We start from the raw sequence: 22981 nt of genomic DNA on the forward strand, positions 1-22981 counted from the left end.
GAACAACAATGTTATCTCCATGATTCTGTGTGAATATACATATGCGTATAATACCTGAATGAATGCAGATGGCATTTGGGAAACTACATCTGAATGAAAATACATTTTCATTTTTCTTCATAGCCAGATGATGTTTGTTGTAGTCCACCTTCTCCTTTGGATGAAACCCTGGATGAAGAAGTGACACCAACTATTTCCTGCAGAAATGGTCAACTGGTAAGATAAAGCAAGAGGAATCAAGATTAAGGTTATAAAACTATTTATTGTAGAGAGTCAAAGAAACTTAGGGGCTGGGGCCGGGCGGTGGCGCTAAAGGTAAGGTGCGCCTGCCTTGCCTGCGCTAGCCTTGGACGGACCGCGGTTCGATCCCCCGGTGTCCCATATGGTCCCCCAAGCCAGGAGCAACTTCTGAGCGCATAGCCAGGAGTAACCCCTGAGCGTTACCGGGTGTGGCCCAAAAACCAAAAAAAAAAAAAAAAAAGAAAGAAACTTAGGGGCTGAGAGGGAGACTACTTACCTTATAAATGTGAAAAAATTACATAGTAACTAGAGTCAATAATAAAAATGGGGGCCAGAGAGATAGCATGGATGTAAGGCATTTGCCTTGCATGCAGAAGATTGGTGGTTCAAATTCTGGCATCCCATATGGTCCTCCAAGCCTATCAGGGACAATTTCTGAGCATAGAGCCAGAAGTAACCCCTGAGCGCTGCCGGGTGTGACCCAAAAACCAAAGTAATAATAATAATAATAATAATAATAATAATAATAATAATAGTGATTCCTATGCCACTCATGATCTATACTGTTTGGCATGAAGCTTGAAGCATTGTTCTCTGAACAAGATATATAGAAGGCCATAAGATTACAGCTGAGGGTGGAGATATCTGCCTCCATTTGTACTTATGGAAGTAGAACATTTACAGTATGTGACTTTCTTCTATTATTCTTTTTTTTTTTTTTTTTTTTTTTTTGGTTTTTGAGCCACACCCGGTGATGCTCAGGGGTTACTCCTGGCTGTCTGCTCAGAAATAGCTCCTGGCAGGCACGGGGGACCATATGGGACACTGGGATTTGAACCAACCACCTTAGGTCCTGGATCGGCTGCTTGCAAGGCAAACACCGCTGTGCTATCTCTCCGGGCCCTCTTCTATTATTCTTATTTTGGGGAAGGCACACCCATTGGTGCTCAGGGGTTACTCCTCGCTCTACAATTAGAAATCACTCTCAGGGGACCATATGGGATGCTGGGGATCAAACTTGGGTTAGTCCAGGGTTGGCTGCATGCAAGCTAAATGCCCTACCTACTGTTCTATTACTCCAGCCTCTCTTCTATTATTCTTACTTATATTTTCTTCTCTTCAGCTCTACTTATTTGTCCATTCTCAAAGACATACCGTTTATACTTGAGTATATTGGCACAAAATTTGTGCCAAAAAAACCAAACTTGGCTTATACTCGCGTCATACAGGTTATTTGATTTGGTGTGTGCTCACCGAACCAAATGTATGTAGTCTCCAGTCGTCTTTTGCTGTCTGCTGGAGGGGCAGTGCTTCAGCTCAGTCCACAAGTCGAGGCTGAGCTGCTGAACTGAACTGGATGCCACTGAACTGAACTGGATGCCACTGAACTATTTAACCCACAATATTCTGTGCTTTATATGAGACCGACAGCAGTATGATGTTATCTGCAAACTCAGTGATGATGACAATTTCTTTTTTTTTTAATTTTTTTAAATTTTTTTTATTTAAACACCTTGATTACATACATGATTGTGTTTGGGTTTCAGTCATATAAAGAACACCACCTATCACCAGTGCAACATTCCCATCACCAATGTCCCAAGTCTCCCTCCTCCCCACCCGACCCCCGCCTGTACTCTAAACAGGTTCTCAATTTCCCTCATACATTCTCATTATTAGGACAGTTCAAAATGTAGTTATTTCTATAACTAAACTCATCACTCTTTGTGGTGAGCTTCCTGAGGTGAGCTGGAACTTCCAGCTCTTTTCTCTTTTGTGTCTGAAAATTATTATTGCAAGAATGTCTTTCATTTTTCTTAAAACCCATAGATGAGTGAGACCATTCTGCATTTTTCTCTCTCTCTCTGACTTATTTCACTCAGCATAATAGATTCCGTGTACAGATGATGACAATTTCTATGCTGATACCCTCACAATTAGATACAACTGAAGCTCTACTTGGATATACAGATGATAAGGAGGAGGAATCCCGTTTTGAAGGATTTTAACCTTTGTGATTTAGGTTGATTACCTGTTAAGCTATGGTTTTTTGCACTTTATTTAAAGTTATTGTTGCTAGTTTACAGGTTTTTTTAGCAATAAATATTGAAAAACATTTAACCTACTGATTCCTCAATTATTGCAATTGTTTTAGGTATATATTTGGTTTTTGGGTTACACCGAGTAGTGCTCAGGGGTTAATTCCTGGCTCTGTGCTCAGAAATTGCTCCTGGTGATGGAGCCTAGAGGCATGGAGGACCATATGGGATGCCAGGATTTGAACCACTGTTCATCTTGGACCATCTGCATTCAAGGCAAATGCCCTGTCGCTGTGCTATCTCTCCAGCTCCTGGGTATATATTTTTATTTTTGGAATTTACCAGTGGCTGCTGCATTTTTCATCTTGGCTTATACACAAGTCACTAAGTTTTCCCAGTTTATGGGGTAAAATTAGGTGGGGGGATTGGCTTATACTTACTCAAGTATATGGTAGATGGGATTCTTTGAGAATAGATAAATAAGTTCCATCCTCAAAACAGTGCTCAGGATGGTAGTCAGGATTAAGTTGTCTACTTCCTATACAATTTCTTTTCATTGTACAAGTATTTTACTTGGATTGTGCTATCTGAATCTTATGTGTGTTCCAGTACAGGCTAACTTCTGGCCCTCTCCAAAATTCTGATGGTTTGTTTGGATGTAGAGGTTTGCAGATTCTGTCAGTTACAGATCAGATTGTGTTCTGGTGACTATCTGCTGCCTGAGGTAGATTGAGACCTAGAGTTAGATTATCATCAGCAGGGCTGTGAACAGTCCTGTTCCAAGTTTTTTTTGTAATCCCCATCCCATATCCCCCTTAATTATATTTTCCTTAATGTATTAACTTCATCTAGCCAGCAACCTTCCCTTTATTGACATAATAGCAGGTGTTTGGTTTTAGGTGTTAATCCAGTGCAGACATTCTTATAAAACTACTTTTCAATTTATCTGAGGTTTTTTTTGCTTGCTTTTTATTCTTCCACCTCACAGCACCACAGTTCTCCCCTTAGTCAGAGTAGACACTGGAGTATTTTTAAATGGTGGACCAGCTGTGGAGTCCTTAGCATGCCTAAATCATGGGGTGTAAAAACACACATCTCCAGCAGTAGACAGAGATTGACAGCTATTTTCACCTCCCAGGAGTGGAGGATACCGAGCATCATCACTTGGGCCCACACGGTATACACTTGAGAAAAGAATGAACAACCAGAGTCTGTGAAAGGCCATCTCTGAGATGTCAACAGATGAAGTGCTTCTGGTTGCCACAGGATCACATACATAAGTTTGTGTAAATAATCGCATCGTTTGCTGAGGAACTGAAACACCTTCCTCAGTGATAAGCAACGACTCTAAGTTATCTGGAAAGGAAGGATTGTTTGACTGTAGGACCATATATGAAGAAGCAGAGTGGGGAGAACTCACTTATTTGCTATTCCTTACCTTTCTATTTGCCAGAGATTGGCGCATCTAAGAATATTGAGTATTGGTGCTTATTTTTATATTTTCAGAAGCTTTTGGGGTTTCTCTTTCTTGTTAGAGACCTCAACAGTCACCAAACATGGAATTTTAATTTTTTTATCATAATGATCACTGAGCTTTTGTTGAAAATCTTGAAAGATGTTCCTGGTTTTTCAGTTTGAATTAAACTCATAACTCTGCAATTGTTTAATTGCCAATGGCATTTTCTGTTTTACATACTAGAGTTTTTTTCCACTTCATTTTATAGGTTTCTAATTCTAAGTTTTATAGTGAGTGGCTATAAATTAGTTGTTATTTATTTGTTTAATATTCCCCTGCCTATCCCCTTCTCTTTATTGTTGGTGGGGCCCTTGTCAGCAAGATTGTCTTATGCCATTTTAGACTGAGATTTCTCTACAATCATAAATTAAACTACTTAATTTCACTTTCCCAAGAATTTCCATACCTTTCTGACCTGTTTTATTTTTGGAACCTTTTTTTATAAAATCTAAAAGTACTTTAATATACCTACTTTAAAAATTACTAGAAATTTAGGCACGGTGGGACAGAGCTGCAGCACAGTGGGTAGTATGTTTGCCTTGCATGCACCCGACCTAGGTTCTATCCTTGGCATCCCATATGGTCCCCCGAGCCTGCCAGGAATAATTTCTGTGTGTTTCAGAGTCAGGATTAACCCCTGAGCACCTCTGAGTATTGCCCCCAAACCAAAGAAAATGAAAAGGAATTTAAGCACTGTGACTAACAGTTATTCTTAGTTGAGTTTTAGGCACACTCTGCTCCAATCCTATCAAAATCGCCTACTTTCTTCCACCACTGTCCTCAGGTTACTACTCACCTCCCAGCTTGCCTTCTTGAAAGGGACATTTTAAAAAGTGATTTTTATAGATACAGTATCGTTTTCTCTGTAGTTTAGATATGCCATACATCTACATTATCATTGTTTTTGATTGAAGCTTTTGTTGGTTTCTAGTGCAACTTATTTGCCTATTCTTTTGGGGACATACTTAGCGATTCTCAGGGCTTACCCCTGGCTCTGCACTCAGGAATCATTCCTGGCAAACTAAGAGGATCATATGGAATGGCAGGGGATATCAGTCTGTCGCAGACAAAGCAAGCACTGTACTATCTCTCAGTTTTTTTTCTTCTATTCTTAAAAGCATAAACTATTTCTCTAATTTTGAGTATTGGGAGGGTGGCACTTTCAATTCTTCATCTGGCCAACTGTTTCTTGTTTGAAGTTTCAGCATTATTCTCACTTCAAAATAAATGTTTTTCTCTCATGTATATAAATTCTATAGTTTCTGAGAAAGTGTAAGAAAATGAAAAATAAGGGGCCGGAGTGGTGGTGCAAGCAGTAGGGCATTTACCTTGCAAGTGCTAACCTAGGACAGACCACGGTTCGATCCTCTGGTGTCCTATATGGTCTCCCAAGCCAGGAGCGATTTCTGAGTGCATAGCCAGGAGTAACCCCTTAGCATCACCGGGTATGGCCCAAAAAGCCCTGGTTATTGTTTGTTGTATTCTTTATTGCTGTGGTGCTTTTTGTTTTTTTTTTATTGTTGTTATGTTTTTCTTCCTTTTCCCTTTCTTCTCTTAAATTGATATTTATAGCCTACAGAAGGACTCCTCCCTTTTTTGCTTATTTAAGTTTTGCAAACCCCCCCTCCCTTTTTTTCCCTTTAAACAGAACCACATAACTTGAACCATCATGTTCTGCCTTATAAATTGAGGGGGAAACAATGGAGGGTACCAAGACCAAACAGTTGTATGAATATTGAGTAGAAATAAAAAATGATCAGACCTAAACACCAAATCCAAAGCCAACAACAACAGAATCAACACCCAATCTACAACAAGCTAGATACAGAGGGGACCACTTATACTAGCAGCCTGGCGGTCAAAGGAGTGGGATATGGGATGCATGCTGGGGACAGAGGTGGAGGGAGGACAACATTGGTGGTGGGAATGCCCCTGATTTAATGTCACTATGTACCTAATATTACTGTGAAAGATTTGTAATCCACTTTGGTCAAAATAAAAATTATTAAAAAAAAAAGAAAATGGAAAATAAGATGAAGAGTAACAGTCTCATGCAAAAATGTAGTTTCATTATTATCCAGTTGCCCCAATAATAGGATAGAATTTTTTGGTGGAGTGTCATTGTTTCAGAAATTCTACTAAAATTCTTAGACCTACAGTTTAGTTCTTAATTATCAGAATAGTTTTCAAATATATCTTATGCATAATTAAATTAGTTTTTTCAATACTCATTAATCTGAGTGAAATATTTTTAGTAATAGGTCTCTTGTCAGATAGTCAATATAATGTATCTTTTAATTCATGATTAAAATCCTGACTACTGCTATATGAATCATTGCTTATTGTACTTAGCAAGTTGATTTTAAAGTAATATAGTTTTATTAGTTACATAACTTAGACAATTATAGGTTTATTTTCTTTACAAAATAAGAAACTAGGGGCCAGAGAGATAGCATGGAGGTTGGGTGTTTGCCTTGCATGCAGAAGGTCAGTGGTTCAAATCCCAGCATCCCATATGGTTCCCCGAGCCTGGCAAAAAGCCAGGAGTAATCCCTGAGCACTGCCGGGTGTGACCCAAATACCAAAAAAGAAAAAAAAAAAAAGAAACTTACGCTAGTATGGCGGATATTCCTACTATGAACCTATCAAATTCCATTTTTCCCGCATTCTGCCCCCCCTAGAATTCATACTATTATTTCATGCTTGTAGGATATCTGAACCTCATAGGTACTGTTTCCATGTTGTGGAAAAAGCATAAGCCAGTTCATTTCATCCTTATTAAAAAGAAAGCATTAGCCTTCCTGGATATTCCATAAACTAGAATTTCACTCTGAAGAAATGATTATTGAATATAATCTTTATGTTATTGCACTCATATTCTTTAGTTAGACACACATTTTGAAGCAAAATTATTATATCTATAATATGAAAAGAAAAGTGAGTTTTTGGCAAGCAGTGAGTGGTGTCTGCTTTCAAGACAGATTTCTATTATTGTACAAGACATACAGAGATCAATGTAATTATGGGCAAATTGGGTCAATGTTATTACTATTGCACATTAGTCATTAGCTCTGATATATCCACATGACGGTGCATTTTTACAGATTCTAATGCAATGTATAATTGAATAAACAATTATATGGGGAAAGATAAGCCTGGATAGAAATGACTTCTATTTCTCTCTTTAGCCAGGTGATACAGCTGAAAATCATACTGCTCAGTTGGGTTGTACTCAGGAGAACAAAGAACAGCCAAGAATTATCAAAACCAGTGGGTCTTTGGTAAGTTAGAGCAGAACAATTTTGAATAAAAGAATCCATCTCTTGATCATCATGTGAAGTTTTGAAAACAGTGCAGTATTATTTAGGTAGCTTGATGACCACAGTTGTTGATATACCCATTACCTTTACTTTGTTTATAAGGAAAACATTCAACAGCAGATGAACTTAAGTTTAGAAGTCAAATTCACAAATAACTATGCTCTAAAAAAAGTCATATTCTGAAAACAAATTGTTGTAGGCATTTTGGTTTTTATTTTAAAATAATTATTATAAGAGTATTGAATCTATAGAGCCACAAGTCTGCTTTGTGGAGTAGCAAAAATATCAGATTGTCTGTTGTTGGCCCAGTTTAGGCTCTGTATATTCCCACCCTCCCCAATTTCTCTTTCCCTATAGCCACTGATTCTGGAAAGTGGAATAGCGCACAGTTTACAAATGCCAAAATTTGCTTTGTCCCTAGCATTTTTCACGTATTTCTACTTGCTATCTTTTTTCCTCCCTTGATGTTATGTAATCTATTTTCCATTTTGTTTTTTCTCTTTTGTAGTTCTCTCACAATTTCTATATGCATATAAAAACGTAAAACAAACTCACAATTCCTGATGAGTACTTCCTTACTATGGTGGTGGTGGGAAGATTTACTTTGAAGGAACATGCACAAGGACAGTGGTTCGAAGGCCGGCATCCCATATGGTCCCTCAAGCCAGCCAGGGGTGATTTCTGAGCATAGAGCCAGGAGTAACCTCTGAGTGCTGCTGGGTACGACCCAAAAACCAAACCAAAACAAAACAAAAAGATAATTATGCCATCGTAAAGAAGCCAGGTCCTACCCCCATTGTATTACCCCTCCCCCAAATATCTGAAAAATATATAAAACCAAGGATTTAGTAAAATAATGTAGGGGTTAAGCCACCTGCCTGGCACATGGCCGACCTGGATTTTTATCTCCAGCACCCCATATGAGTCCCAACCCTTACCAAGAGTGATTCCTACGCATAGAGCCAGGAATAAGCTCTGAACACCTCTGAGCATGGCCGAGAAATCAATTCATACAAAATTTTCAAAAATCAAAAATGTTAACTAACCTTTAGTGATAAGGTTAGCCTTTAGTTCTGAGAACCTAGGGGCAAGGAAGAGTAGGAAGAAGTGATACATGATAGCACTTATGCAGAACATTTGGGCAGTGCTCCCTTTGGGTTTTGTCTTGACTATGATGTTATAGCTTCAAAGGTCTTTACATTTGTCAGAACTCATCAATATTCATGCTCTTCTGGTTTTGGTATTGAGGGGTGTCTCTGAAGTCTTTCAAGACTTGAAGTTCATTTGTCTTTCATGCTACCACCTGAGCATGTGGGTTTAGTTCTTATACTTACAAGGTGGTTAGCAAACTCTGGATGTCAGATTGATGTTTCTGTTAGCAACTTGTTCAAAGTAATGGTTTGTTATTCACTGAAAGCTTTTGTTTGGCTGGAAAATCTGTGCAATAGATTTTTCTCTTGATTTGTTAATAAATGATGCACTCTGAACATTATTGGTAGGGTTCTCTCCTTTTCTGTTTTAGTTGCCTAAATCTTAATTCACTCTAATAAGGTTTTCCACTATTTAAAATCTTTTAAATACATGTTATTATGGGAGACCTTACTTTTCATTTTTCATGGTGAGATGAAAGCTCAGTGAGAGCTTTTTACCTGACAACTTCTCTAGTTTCAACACATTGTCTCCTATTCTGTTTTAAGTTATTAACAGTCTATTCTTGCTGGGATGCTCAGTGCTTTCTTTTCCCTTATTTCTTTGCCCTCTTTCTCTTACATATTAATTAGTGATTGCAAAGCTTGTATTAAATTTCAGTGTTTCCTAATTTTCTCTCATTTAAGTCTCTTTTCTCTGTGCCCTACATCTCTTCAACTGTATGTTTTTTATACTTTTTTTTTTGTTCCTGGTTGTATTTTTTTTTATTTAGCCTTACTCACTCTTGTAAATCTGAAATCCTATTTTTTCCAAGAAAATTTTCTGTTTGTTTTGTTTTGTTTGTTTGAGAGCCACACCTATTGGTGCTCAGGACTTACTTTTTCTTTGGTTGGTGGGGTGGGGCATGTTTGGGCCACACACACTTATAGTCAGAAGCTACTCTCAAGTTTACATCAAGTATCAGAAATCTAAGCCTTCCACATATAAAACATGCAGTCAACCCACCAAAAAAAAAATTATAAGCTTCCATGTAAATATCTTCCCCCATCCCCTGTATTTTCAGTATTAACTCTACATATTTAGTGTGATTTATATTTTAGCTATTTTCCAAATGTTAAAATATTGTAGCAGGAACATATCAGTTTTGAGAACTTATAGTAATAAGTCATGTACACAATTAAGTGTTTGTCTGATGTGCACAGCTGGCCAGGGAAAGGCACGTGTCCCACTGGGAGGTACCAAGTAGCTTCCGTGTCCAGCTTTTGCCTTCCATTGGGGAGAATGTCTTCCAAAGACTGTGGTCCCGAGTCTTTCCTATACTGCTCCCATTTGCTTCCCTGCTGTTCTGTGAGTTAGAAGCTGTTACCACAAGAGAGGGAGATGACCCGGAGAGATAGCACAGTGGCGTTTGCCTTGCAAGCAGCCGATCCAGGACCAAAGGTGGTTGGTTTGAATCCCGGTGTCCCATATGGTCCCCCGTGCCTGCCAGGAGCTATTTCTGAGCAGACAGTCAGGAGTAACGCCTGAGCACCGCTGGGTGTGGCCCAAAAACCAAAAAAAAAAAAAAAAAGAGGGAGATGATTTTCTGAAGACTCTATTCAGGGAAATGCAAGTGGAAAGGCAGAAGGTATCTCTGGACAGTTACAGAATATGCCCTGATCAGTTGTTCTAAACTATTACTTCTTCCTGCCCCTTCTTCATTGTTGTGGTGGTGGATGTCATTTTCTGTAGTTGAAATGATGGCAGTTTTCATTCAGGCTCTAGTGCCCACACAGCAGCCTGGACAACTCACCAAGATATACACTCTGGTTGTGGTACTTGCACATGCCGTTTCCCAAGGTGTCCACTTTTATGGGGGATTTGGGGGTTATTCCTGGCTCTGCGCCGGAAAATAGCTCCTGGTAGGCACGGGAAATCACTTGGTATGTCAGAGGTTGAACCCGGATCACCAGGGATTGGTAGATCCCAGGTCAACTGCATGTAAGGCAAATGTCCTACTACTGTGCTATTACTCCAGCCCTAGGGTGTACACTTTGAAGTTGAGGTACACACCATGGTTGTGGTGCTCACACATGTGCTTATCAAGATTATGGCATACACAACCTCTTTAGTTCCAGGGCTTATTAGGACCTGTGCCCCTTTTTTTGTATTGTGACCCCAGAAAACTGGAAAATTGTTTGTGGTGTCAGCATCAGCCAGCAGAACTGCCAGATGTGCTCACACATGTGGCCTACAGGGGATTGGAACTCATGACACCATATATTTGCAAGGCAGGTGCTCTCAGCCACTGAACTATTCTGATCCTTTAAATAGTTTTTTGAATTGATTAATGTAATAAGTTGTTGTATATTGTAATAAATTATTCTAAATATATTTGGATACAGTTGGGTTATAGTTGGATATATAGACATTTACTATAAAAGTTGTTTATTTTATTAAAAATAAATTGTATGTTTTCTCTGTACTTGGATAGGTAGGTAGAGTTTCCCTAAGCATCTATATTGCTTCTTATGTGTTATTGTAGTGACTGGACAGTGGTGAGTGTACTTAAGTTCAGGGTGTATAGAGAAGCAGGTATCCCAGTCACACTAGGCCCAAATACAAGACCAGTAGAGTAGATGAAGAACTCTGATTTATTACTTTCAGAAAAAGGAGATTTAATTTTATTCTAAACAAGTGTTATACTCTTGATTCTTTGACCCTCAGCATACAGAAAGGGGCACAAGGACACTGAGAGATTTCAACTGAAGTTATTAATGCTTATAAGCTTTTGCTTGAGGAAATTAGCACCAGACAGAGGTCGTGACCAGGGTCATTTGGAAGGGGCAGAGGTGGAAATGGAATGACATTTCAGGAGAGCATACAAGAAGTTGAGTTCACAAGCTCAGTAAATAGAACATGAATTTTTTCAGGACTCCTGTCTATTAGCATGTTCAAACTCTACCCTGGGCATGATTTTTAGTATTAAAATGAAGGTAAAAGCCGATAATGATCAGCACTGATGTTCATCTTGGCAAACTTGGTTCAGTCTAGTTTTTTCTCTCAGGTTAAACCCTCGCTCTACTTTTCTCTGAGATGCTTTGTTTAGAAATGCATATCTTTCCTTTGAGCTAGTAAGGAAAGTAACGTGGGAGTTGGGGGGTTTAGTGGTTGCAGCATTGGACTTGGGGTCCTGAACATAGTCTCTCTTCTACATGTGTCCATGCCTCTGTGGCTTCCTGAGGGAAGCTGTCCTCCAGATCAGCATTTCTCTATTAAGACCTTGTAAGTCCTGTGGAACCCCAGAATATTTTTGAGGCCATAGATAAAAATCACATGATTGGGAAGCCTGGTGAGAGATTCACTACGAGGGCAGGGAACCACAAGAAGGAAACAGGACTGGAAGGAGACCACAGTCAGATTAAAACTGAGAAACATGGACCTGGACTACACACTCACACTAGGAACTTCTCACAAGACAACTAGTTTATTTTAGTATTTTCTAGAGTTATATTTAGGAACTGTCTACTTTGTTTTTGTTTGGTTGGTTGGTTTTGGTTTGGGGGTTACACCCGGAAGTACTCAGGAGTTCCTCCTGGCTCTACGCTCAAAAATTGCTCCTGGCAGGCTCGGGGGACCATATGGGATGCCAGGATTCGAACCGCTGTCCTTCTGCATGCAAGGCAAATGCCCTACCTCCATGCTATCTCTCCAGCTCTGGAACTGTCTACTTAATGTAGATTTGTAAAATTAACTGTAATTTTATAAACATTTTATTATTTGTGAACCTTTCCTATTCATTTACATTATATGTTCTTTGTTTTTCTTTACTCTCTTCAAACTTTTTCTTTTATGCTGCTTTTAGATGGAGGTTTTTATTTTACCAAAACCTCTGGTACATTCTATTTCTGTTAAAAAATCTGTTCAAAGAGATTGTTTATCTTTGCTTTCAGTAAAGCCTGGTTCTCTTGTTTGATCCCTTAGCAATACCTATATTCCACCAAGCACTACCAGGAGTGACCTCTGAGCATAGAACCAGGAGTAAATCCTGAGCATCCCCATGTGTGGCCCAATTATTTCCTTCCCTCAAAAAAAATCAGTTCATTTAGAAATGTGTTTTGGGGGTTTGGGTATATAACTCAGTGTGAGAGCATATGTCTTGCATGAATGATCTGTGTTTGATCCCTGACACAACATACATGCAGTAGGAATGAATATTTTTCTGCCCTTTTCAGTAAGTTGAGATGGTGAGAGAGATATTTGTCAGCGTACTATCTTGATATAGTTTTTTTGTTCAAGTTCTTATATTTTATTTGTTGTGGTTCACAACTGATGGTACTCAGGACTTACACCTGATTCTATTTTCAGGTATCATTTCTGATGGTACCTGGGGTACCATATGTGGCGTACTAGGATCGAATTGAATTTGACCTCATGTAAGGCAATCATCTGTACCCTAGTGCTATGTCTCCAGTAGTAGAATATACCTTCTTAAGTATCAAATATATTCAATTTGGTAATAAGTTTCATTCAATGAGGAAGAAAATGTCTTAAGTTTCATGAAGCTATGAAAACTAAAGCAAAAATAGCTTAGTTACAACTTAATGAATGAAACAATTATTAGTAGTATTGTCCCTTAATTCTAGCAAAGGTTAAAGGGATTTACAGAATATGTTCAAGAAACTAGATCAGTTGAATTTTTTTTTTGGCTGCATGGGATTGAAAAATAGGAACTGTTCTTATTTTCATAAAGAAGCTTAAGTGTTTTAAATCTGATAGGGCACCTACATGGTGCTTCATAACACAAACCCAACCATATTTGATCTCTTATCTCTATCATCCCTCCCATTAGAATCATCCTTGTTTAAGCAAAATGCATGGAAGCCCTAGTCTGTCGTCTGTGGTCTTTCTGGAAGCTAATATCAGTCCAGGACAAATAAAAGAGCTAGTACAAGAAACTAACAGTAAGAAAACAAGCTGACAGTTAAATATCTCTCTTCCACCTCAATTCACTAAAAAGAGCAGAAAAGACTGACCCTTTCTTGTAGCATTGTTGGTAAAAAATCACACTTAGCCTGTTGGCCCAGGTGCCACCTGATGACTGTTGCAAAGCCTGTAAAGCAAGTTTCTGGGTTTAATATTTGTTTCCCTGAGACATAACCAAAATTTTGTTAGGGAAATTGAAATTTTGGACAGATAAGAGAGAGATCTGCCACAGAATATAATGCTTATCAGAAATCCAGGCATTTAAGGGAACATATTATTCACCTAATTATAAATGTCAAAGAAGTAAAAACTTCATATATCACCACAAATATATAGCTATGTGAACACAGAATATACGAACACAAAAGTATCTGTCTAACCAAGTGTGTTATTTTTCTTTCTCTGTTTAGCCAGATGATACTTCTTCCAACAATAGTTCCCTATCACATGGGTCCCAGAAGGAAAAAGGGAGTTTTGCAGTTCCCAGGAATGGTGCTGTGGTAAGTCACTGCATGTCAGGATAAAAGAGCAAGCATGGGGCAAAATGAAGAAATGTTTTTAAAATAAAAGTTAAAATCTTGAGCATAAATTTCAGGCACTAGCTGGGTAATAATTAGGAAGAATGGGATTCAAAATGAGGTCTGACTAGATTTGAATTCAGACGGACTCCAGAAATCAGTAGCATTACATCCAGAATTCAAAGTTGTTAACTTCTGTCACTGCTAAGAAACTGTGTTAATTTTGTTTATCTATCTTAGCTGCGTTTATATGTATGATCTGCCTTAACTCACTTATACATAGAGTAAATTTAAGAACTTTAATAGTGACACTGAATGTGCTCAGTTAACTATATTTCCAGCCTTAACTCTCTAGGAATTACCCAAACAACCCCATTACTTTGAACAAGTTCATTCACTTGCCAGTAAATAAAGATTTTGTACTTTTTTTTTTCTCCCTACCTCCTCTGGTGTCTCTATGCAATACCCTGACAGATATAGTCTGATAGTAAGAGATTCTGTTAGATAAGACAGCAGTTATCTAAAGACAAGCTGGTGCCAGTGGCATATCAGACAAGCAGATGGGGGAGTGGAGTTCATCCAGATGTTCCAGGACAGTAATTTTTCATCCCTTGTCCAGTTGGAGATGTTGGATAGTTGACATTTGCAAGCATGACACAATTCCAGGATATCCCTATTGTTTGTGAAGATAATGCTATCAGCTTTGTACATATGAGCTTGTCTGTTATATTTTTAGATTTCTGCTTATGGTTGTTTTGTTCTTATGCAAAAAATAATATGAGTGGCTTTTATAATGAGTGATAGCAATATATTACAGGATATCACATAGATAAGTTAAGGGTGACTTACAATATCTGACTTAGTGACATCTCCTAAATCTCACAATAAGCAGGCCTGATTTTGTCTGTCTGTTTGTTTGTTTTGGTTTTGAGACACATCCAGTAAATGCAGGGCCACTTTCTCAGCTATGTGCTCTAGGACTGCTACTGGCAGTGAGTGAGCTAACAACCAGCTAACCCAAGAGAGCAAATGGACTCTTCTCTACTTTATTGATTACAAAATTTGCATGTCAGATTTAAGCATCCCAAATCATTATTTTTCATTCTCTAAATAAATGTCGTTTAAATTTTTTGGAGTATCTCTCTCATAGACAAGTTATTTTAAAGTTTCAGGAAGCCTTTGTTGAAAATTTCAAGAAAACCACTGAAAAATTGTCCACATACTTTTTTATAAGTGCATGACTTATTCTTATTTTGATGTTAGTTTTTAGTCACCAAAAATTCAAATGACAATTAACAATATGGACATAGACCTTCTAGTATTTTTTAGAGGGGACCCACACCCTGTGACACTCAAAGGTTACTTCTGGCTATTCGCTCAGAAATTGCTTTTGGCTCAGGGGACCATTTGGGACACTGAGAGTCCATCCTGGGTCAGTCGCATACAAGGCAAATGCCCTTACTGCTGTGCTATCACTCTGGCCCCCTTTTAGTATTTTTTATCTTTTCACCAGTTTTAGTAATTGGCTTTTACTAGTTTTATATTCATCAGCTCTTCACACAATTAGTGTATAAAATTAGTGATCCAAAAATGTGTCATCTCCTTTGAAATATAAGAAAGGAAATACCGATTATATAATTTTTTTTTTTTTTTTGTGGTTTTTGGGTCACACCCGGCAGTGCTCAGGGGTTACTCCTGGCTCCATGCTCAGAAATTGCTCCTGGCAGGCACAGGGGACCATATGGGACGCTGGGATTTGAACCGATGACCTCTTGCATGAAAGGCAAACGCTTTACCTCCATGCTATCTCTTATACTCACTTAGGCCATTAGGAGCAAATAATAAAGGGGTAAAAAAAAAGAGAGAGAGAACAGACTCCAAATGAGACTTACTTAGGTTGCAGTTGTTAATTTTCACCCTCACAGATGATAACTCCACATTAGAAATATTGCTAGAAGTAGAAGAATGTGGCAAAATTTTAGTAGTACTTTCTTAGCCTCAGCAGAAATTCACTTCAAGGAGTAATTTGCTTCACAGAACTCTCTAAGATGATCAATGTCTAATAATATGAAAAGAGAGTGCATCTAAGTGAAGAAAATTAAAAATATGAATTAGTAGGAAAAGAAATATAAAGTAGTTATATGGTAGTTATCTTTTGTATTTTTCAGTGAATAAATTACTTTATAAATATATTAGTAAATAGCCCTCAAATAGTACATACTTTATGCTAGTTATTCTGGATGGCTTACACAACCTAAGTCATTAAATTCATAACTATTCTTTTTTTTTTGGTTTTTTGGGCCACACCCGGTGACGCTCAGGGGTTACTCCTGGCTATGCGCTCAGAAGTCGCTCCTGGCTTGGGGGACCATATGGGACGCCGGGGAATCGAACCGCGGTCCGTCCGAGGCTAGCGCAGGCAAGGCAGGCACCTTACCTTTAGCGCCACCGCCCGGCCCCTCATAACTATTCTTTAAAGTAGGTTTTGTTATTTTCATTTTATGCATCAGTAATTTAAGGAATAGAAAGTTTCAGAAACTTACTAAAAATGATAGATCTAAGTAGTTCAGCCTGCATGCTCTAACATCTATGTTATTAGTTGTTTAATTATGCCATCACTTAGAGCTCTAGGCCAAAATATTTGACCAAATTCATCAAGATGAAGAGCCTTTAATTTTAGAGCTATGTGATATAAGTGTTGTAATTTCTAAAGCTTAAGGTATGAGCAATAGAAATCTTGATATCTAAAAAGACATAGTTATTTAGACCTTTGTATAGTTCTCTTTTAAGAAACCCACATCAGCTGTACAGGTCTGAATTAAACAATAACTGGAAATCCGATTTTTCACCAAAAATTTTAATTTTTGAGAAAAGTGCAAAATAGATTATGTTCTTATGGTAAAATGTTTTGTATTCACCTTCCCATGTTTCACAGTCCATACTTGAGACCATTCCAGATGTGCCAGTTTATTCCAATGGATCAGCAGACCATGAACAGTGCATTCAGAGAGCAGTGAAGGGTAAGTGGCATAGTAGCATGCATTATGATTAGCAAAGTACTAAAAGCAAAATATAAGTTTTTAGCTCCCCATTTTGACTCTTTCACTCCAGTACCCATTCCTTTCATACTCCTCCAAACATCCCATTCTGCCTCAACAAACAAAATTAAATAAGCCAAACTGAAAGCTAATCTTTTTTTTCTAACATTGCCATTTTGGGGGGTGGGGGGGGGGCACACCCAGCAATGCTTAGATGTTACTCCTGACTCTGTGCTCAGAAATTGTTTCTGGCAGGCACTGGGGACCATATGGGATGCTGGGGCTTAAACTCCAGGCTAGTCCTGAGTCAGTCATGTGCAAAGCAAACACCCTCCCGCTGTGCTTTCACTTCTGCCCCACTACTGTCACATAGAAGCTACTTACTTGGCCATGTCTTTAACTAGGACCTCTTTCTTAAGTGGTATCTGTTAAAAAAAAAAAAACAAACAGCTGAAGTAAACCACTTCAACACTCTCAGTGATGCTGATAACAGCACACCAACTAACGGGATTAACTTTTAACTGGGCATCTTTCATTTGAAAGGCAAATGTGATACACAGTATGAAATTGCAAAATTGGCCCTTTGAATCTCATGTATGTGATTCTCCAAAAGGTTTTCCTAACTGTGCATGACTTTCTCATATAGAACACATCCCTCTACTTTCAGCATTTGTTCCAAAATTATATAATGGCAGGGTGATGAATGTGTTTGAAAAGTGCAATGATTGTACAGCCCTGTGATTATATAAAAACTCGTTGATTTTCCCTTCACTCTTCGTCCCTCCCTCCCTTCCTTCCCCCCTTCCTCCCTCCCTCCCTTCCTACTCTGTGCTGGGACTAATATTTAAGGCTTCACACATCTTCTACCCCCCAGTTTTTTGTAGCTGCAAACAGCTCTGCTCAGTACTAACTTCTGGCTCTGCATTCAGGAATCACTCCTGGCAGTGTTCCAAGGACAACATGGGGTACCAGAGATCAAGCTTGGGTTAGACAGATAAAAGGCAAATACCCTATGTGCTGTACTGTCTCTCAGGCCTAAATTTGTACTCTTGAAATGGATGAATTGAGTAATATTTGGACTCTATCTTAGTAAAGCTGATACCAGAAGTAAAAGGAATACATTTGCCAGAATTTACTCTTCATCATTTAATTTGTTACCATACCATTATTCAGTTCATATCGTGCCACTGAAAGATAAATGTCTACAATGAGTGTTGGGTAGATTGAATCATCAGCCTATATATTCACATTCTCCAAAGTATTATCCTGTAAGTTTTTAAGAAGCTAGAACATTATTGGACAATTAATATTCCTCTTATTGTGTTTTTGATCAATATTATTTGGTGCTTCAAAATCTGTATTTAAAATTTTAAATTTCTGTATTTTACTTCTAATGTAAGATTAATTTTCTAAGTTATTACTATAGCCACTTATTGTGTTTTTGATCAATATTATTATTTGGTGCTTCAAAATCTGTATTTAAAATTTTAAATTTCTGTAATTTACTTCTAATGTAAGATTAATTTGATACCTTCTTATTTGTGTGCTTTGCTTCTTTGTTGTCTTTCATTGTCTATAAAGAGGGTAAAGGAAATGAGCTCTCATTTGATTAACTCGACTGCATAATTTGTGGTAGTGGGGGTCTGCGCTCACGCTCTCCCCCGAAAGTAAAAAAAAAATTTATTTTGACAAAGGTGAAAATATTTATGAGGTCTTACAACAAGATGGTAAGCTAAACTCTTACTTGTAAATCATAGTTTAGGATTACTGAAATGATTTATAGAGTCATTTGTTTTTGATCAAGGAATCTGTCTTTATTTCTAAGTACCTTGAGGAAAACATTATGTGAGTCATTACTTGCCAATTACTTGTTTTTATAGATCAGCCAAACAATGCCAAATCTTAATTTGTATTAATTCACATCAGCAAATTTAGCAGTGAAGTCCAGATTGAATTTGGAACAATATTTTATTCATTCATTCATTCATTCATTCATATAAAGCATTGTGATTTACAAAGTTATTCAGAGTTGGGTTTTAGACATGCAATGTTTCAGCACCAATTTCCCCACCAGTGTCAACCTCCCTCCATCAATATTCCCAAAGTCCATCCCATACTACCATATCCCATCCATCCTACCATCATAACAGACCCATTTTTAAGATCTGTTGTTAAATTTGGATCTCATGATTTCATTGTTGTTGACTCTAGCTTGGATATTTAGTTCTGTCCTTTCTTTAGTTTCTGTTCTTCAGTCTCCTTGGCTCCTATCTCCCATTATTTCTCATTTTTCTTTCTTCTCCACTCTCTCCTTCTGCTCATAGTACTTGATAAGTATCTGGCAGTTTGTGGGAAGGGGCATGGAAGTAACCAGGGATCCTATTGAGGACTTTTTCTTCTCCATATTTAGTTTCTGCTTTTACAGTAGCAGCAACAGTTAAATCTCTAAGAATGTATGAAATTTCCTCATTTGTAGTTTCTCCACTAGAAGTTCTCAGTGTATTTTATGAGATATAAACATCAGAAATGGAAGATATATCAAATGAAATGTTTGAATAATGACTCTAGAAATTTATTTTTATGGAAGTATGTTGATAACACATTGGCTTACCTGAAACCTCTGGCTTGGTCCAATGCTTTCCCTTGAATATAAATATCCTAATACAGATATATATTATATATTATGGTATAAATATTTTGTATTTATTTTTTTAGTTAATAGTATTGGTTAATGAAGTATTTTATTTTAAGTCTACATATTTGTTGTTTTTTTTTTAGATGTTGATTATCTGGAAAAGACCATTTCACCAGAAACTGAAGAGTTGTCGTTTGAAGTGTCTTATTCAGAAATTGTTACAGAGGCTCCTAAAAAAAGCAAATTTAAGAAAACTGATTTTAAAAAAGAAGATTATGCTTCAACTGTAAGTGGAAACCTTTATTATCTCAGTAACTTCCTTTAATGCCTCCATAGGGTTAATTAGGTTTAGGAAGGAAGGGAGGGAAGGAGGGAAGAAATGGGCAGTGGGGGGAAGATGGAAGGATGAAAGGAAAGAATAGAGAAAGAAGGTTTGTATGTGCTAAGGAGAAGGTATTGTTACTACATCACACAGAGTTACCATGTGTTGTGCAGTACACAGCCTGGCTGACTGTCCTGGCAGCTCTGGTTGAAGAGACATAAGGTGCATGCTAAAAAACTGTGTTATTCATAAAATTTGATTTCCTTGTTGCTTGTATACTTTCAAGCACAATGAAGTGCTTTTCCTTCCTTTTCTTACAAATTGATTCAGAATAACTTTATACCTACTTGAGTCTAAATAAATCACATATCCTCGTCAAAATAAAAGGAACTTAGACACAAAGCCAATACAAGAATTATGGGTTTATGGTTTATTTGATTTGGGGGCAACACCCAATAGTATTCAGGGCTTCCTCCTGGTTCAGCATTCCCGGTGGATTTGGGGGACCACTTGGTATACTGAAGGTTAAACCATTTGCAAGGCAAATACTTGTCTGCTGTACCTAAAATTAATGTATAATATTATGATGAGTGGGCAATTATTGTCTAGGATTCTTCATATACAACCTTCTCTGGAACTTTATGACATGGAGCTACCTGCTACTTCATTAATACTTTTGTGAGCAGTTTGTTAGTATCTGTGCTGACCAGGACTCAAAGTTGAATGAACTAAGTTGAGACCATGTTAAAACTAAATAAATGGATCATATAAACAAGAGGAGTCCTTGCTGTAGGTGTTCAGACCCTTCCCCTGTACTTCACTCTCAGTAGAAGGGGAGAGAATGAGCAAGAACTTTGATAGTAGATGGTGCCTCCTATGATCTAGAATTTTAATTGTAAGGTACAACCACGGGTGATATAGGAGGTATCATGAGATGCAAAGAATCAAAATCAGGACTCTGAACATAATAGCACCTGTTCTTAAGCTCTCAAGAGCTCTCTCCTAGACTCCCTGCTTTTCACTTTTAAGAATATTTATAATTGAGAGCCTGGAGTGTAACTTAGTAGTAGAGCACTTTTCTTGCATGTGTGAGGCACTGAGTTTGATCTGACAATGTAAAAATAAAATATCATTTGCAGTCAGATCAATTTGATTTTTAAGCAAGCATGTGCTATCAGTTATAGTTGAGATATTAGTTTCTTATCATTTGCAGGAGAGAAATACTCTCTGATTAAAGGACTGAGAGCCCAAAAAGAAATGATTCGTTGAATTCTTTCATAGAAATGTCTCTTGTTTGCTTTTCTATTCTTTTCTTATTCCTTTCCTCTTCTCACCTCTCCTCTCCTCCCTTCTCCTCTCTCCCTATTTCCCTTTCTTCTTTCTTTCCCTTCATCCCTGTCTCTTTAAAAACCCAAGGCTTCACACATTTAAGGCATGTGTTTTAGCACATAACCACATACCCTGAGACTGTTAAGTATTTTGTTTCTCTCATATGCCTATGGCTAGTGCATTCCATGTGGCATTTGGGATGCATGTTGTTCATTACATTTTTCCTTAAAAAATAAAAACCTGTTTGCATGGTTGTGACAGCAATGTTATAGTATACCTCAAATGACTATTGCATCACTATTTAGAATAGCGGTTTTCTATAAATGTTCTAAAAATTCATGTTCATACTCCTTTTGTAATGTAGTATGTACCTAAGAGATTTCTACAACCAGTATATTTTGAAATACTGATTTAGAATACCCACATGACACATTTGAAAGCATTATAATTTTCCTAAGCCATAAAAAGGTAATGTCTTCAATATGTATTTCAGAAATTTATTGTTCAGAAAACCAGATTTGGCCTAACTGAAGCAGGAGACCTGTCCATTGAAGACATGAAGAAAATCCGCCATCTCTCTTTGATTGAACTGACAGCTTTTTTTGATGCTTTTGGAATTCAACTGAAAAGAAGCAAAACAGAGAAAGTAAAGGGACGAGGTAATTAAACAGAGGGATTTCTGAGGATCTTAACTCTTTACGACATTGGAGTGAGATGTATTTTTTGACTTTTGAGATGCTTTTCTGAGATGCTTTTCTGTTGCTTTTTTTTCTTCTTCTCATAACTGTTTGACAATGAAGACAATGGAATTTTTGGCGTTCCACTTACCATCCTACTGGACAATGATCGAAAGAAATACCCTGGAGCTAAAGTTCCCCTGGTATTGCAAAAAGTGAGTGGATTATAAGTAAATGGGGCATTCATAGAGCCTTGTACTAACAATTTAGTATTTGTAATCTTAATGATGAATTTTCTTTCTGATTTTAAGACACTACTGCCTCAATAGGACCAGGCATTGGTCATTTTTAACTCTTTTATGTGAAATATGTTTTATACATATATACATATATATATATATATATATATATATATATACATATATATACACTCCACAACTCTTGGACCTGTTTGTCTTACTGTGAACTTTCAGAGGCTGTTTCATTATTAGGCCATGAAACATCAGTCATTAGAATACTGCAGTGATCTACCTCATAGATTCCTTTGGCTATACATTTTCCCAATTTTTATGTTAATTATATGTTCAATTGATTTTTCTGTCTAAATGGAAGATGACTGTTGATGATCAGAAATTTGTTTTACTGATTCTACACATATTTACCAAAATGTATCATAGTATAGGTGTTTTATTAAATGTGTATTTGTAAGCACTTAAATAAATTTTTCAATACAAAGTTTAATAAAATAAAAATAACCTTGTTTTAATGGGTTTTTAAGTATTCCTGGGAAGATATAATACATTTATAAAAAGAACTTTGGTAGAATAAATTTTTCTTAAATAATATTATCTGAACGCTCATAAATTTGTGTCTCCAGGGCTGTCATTGCTGAATAGTTGATTTAGTTTTAAGTCATCATGCTAAACATATCCCAGTTTCTTTAAGTATGTATTTAATCAGTAAGGGCATTCAGTGACACAGTTAAAATTCCAACCCTTAAATATAAATCTTGTTGAATTTTAAATGTAATTTTTTTAAAATACAGAAAACATTATTTACTTACAGTAAAGATTCTGTGTTTCTTTACTGTATGCTTTCTTCCTATATTTAGGAACTATGAGTTATGCCTCAAATTAGGTGATTAGATAGTAGCTGTCAGTGAGAGCATAAAATGTGGTAGTGGGGCATCCTGAAGAGGATGGCTACATGCCAGTGTACACAAGGCTTTTAGAA

General features: G+C 37.3%; 1 protein-coding gene across 1 annotated transcript in view; it reads left to right on the forward strand.

Annotated features, from left to right (window-relative positions):
- The window catches only part of ARHGAP28 (Rho GTPase activating protein 28), a 189430-nt gene that overhangs the window by 125822 nt on the left and 40627 nt on the right, over positions 1-22981 (forward strand). The window contains exons 4-10 of the mRNA XM_049770195.1: positions 124-216; positions 6984-7076; positions 13640-13729; positions 16683-16767; positions 19564-19706; positions 21565-21730; positions 21872-21963. Of these exons, the coding sequence (XP_049626152.1) occupies positions 124-216; positions 6984-7076; positions 13640-13729; positions 16683-16767; positions 19564-19706; positions 21565-21730; positions 21872-21963 (762 nt within the window). The remainder of the gene's footprint in view (positions 1-123; positions 217-6983; positions 7077-13639; positions 13730-16682; positions 16768-19563; positions 19707-21564; positions 21731-21871; positions 21964-22981) is intronic.

This window comes from Suncus etruscus, chromosome 3, assembly GCF_024139225.1.
Source record: "Suncus etruscus isolate mSunEtr1 chromosome 3, mSunEtr1.pri.cur, whole genome shotgun sequence".
NCBI classification, from domain to species: Eukaryota; Metazoa; Chordata; class Mammalia; order Eulipotyphla; family Soricidae; genus Suncus; species Suncus etruscus.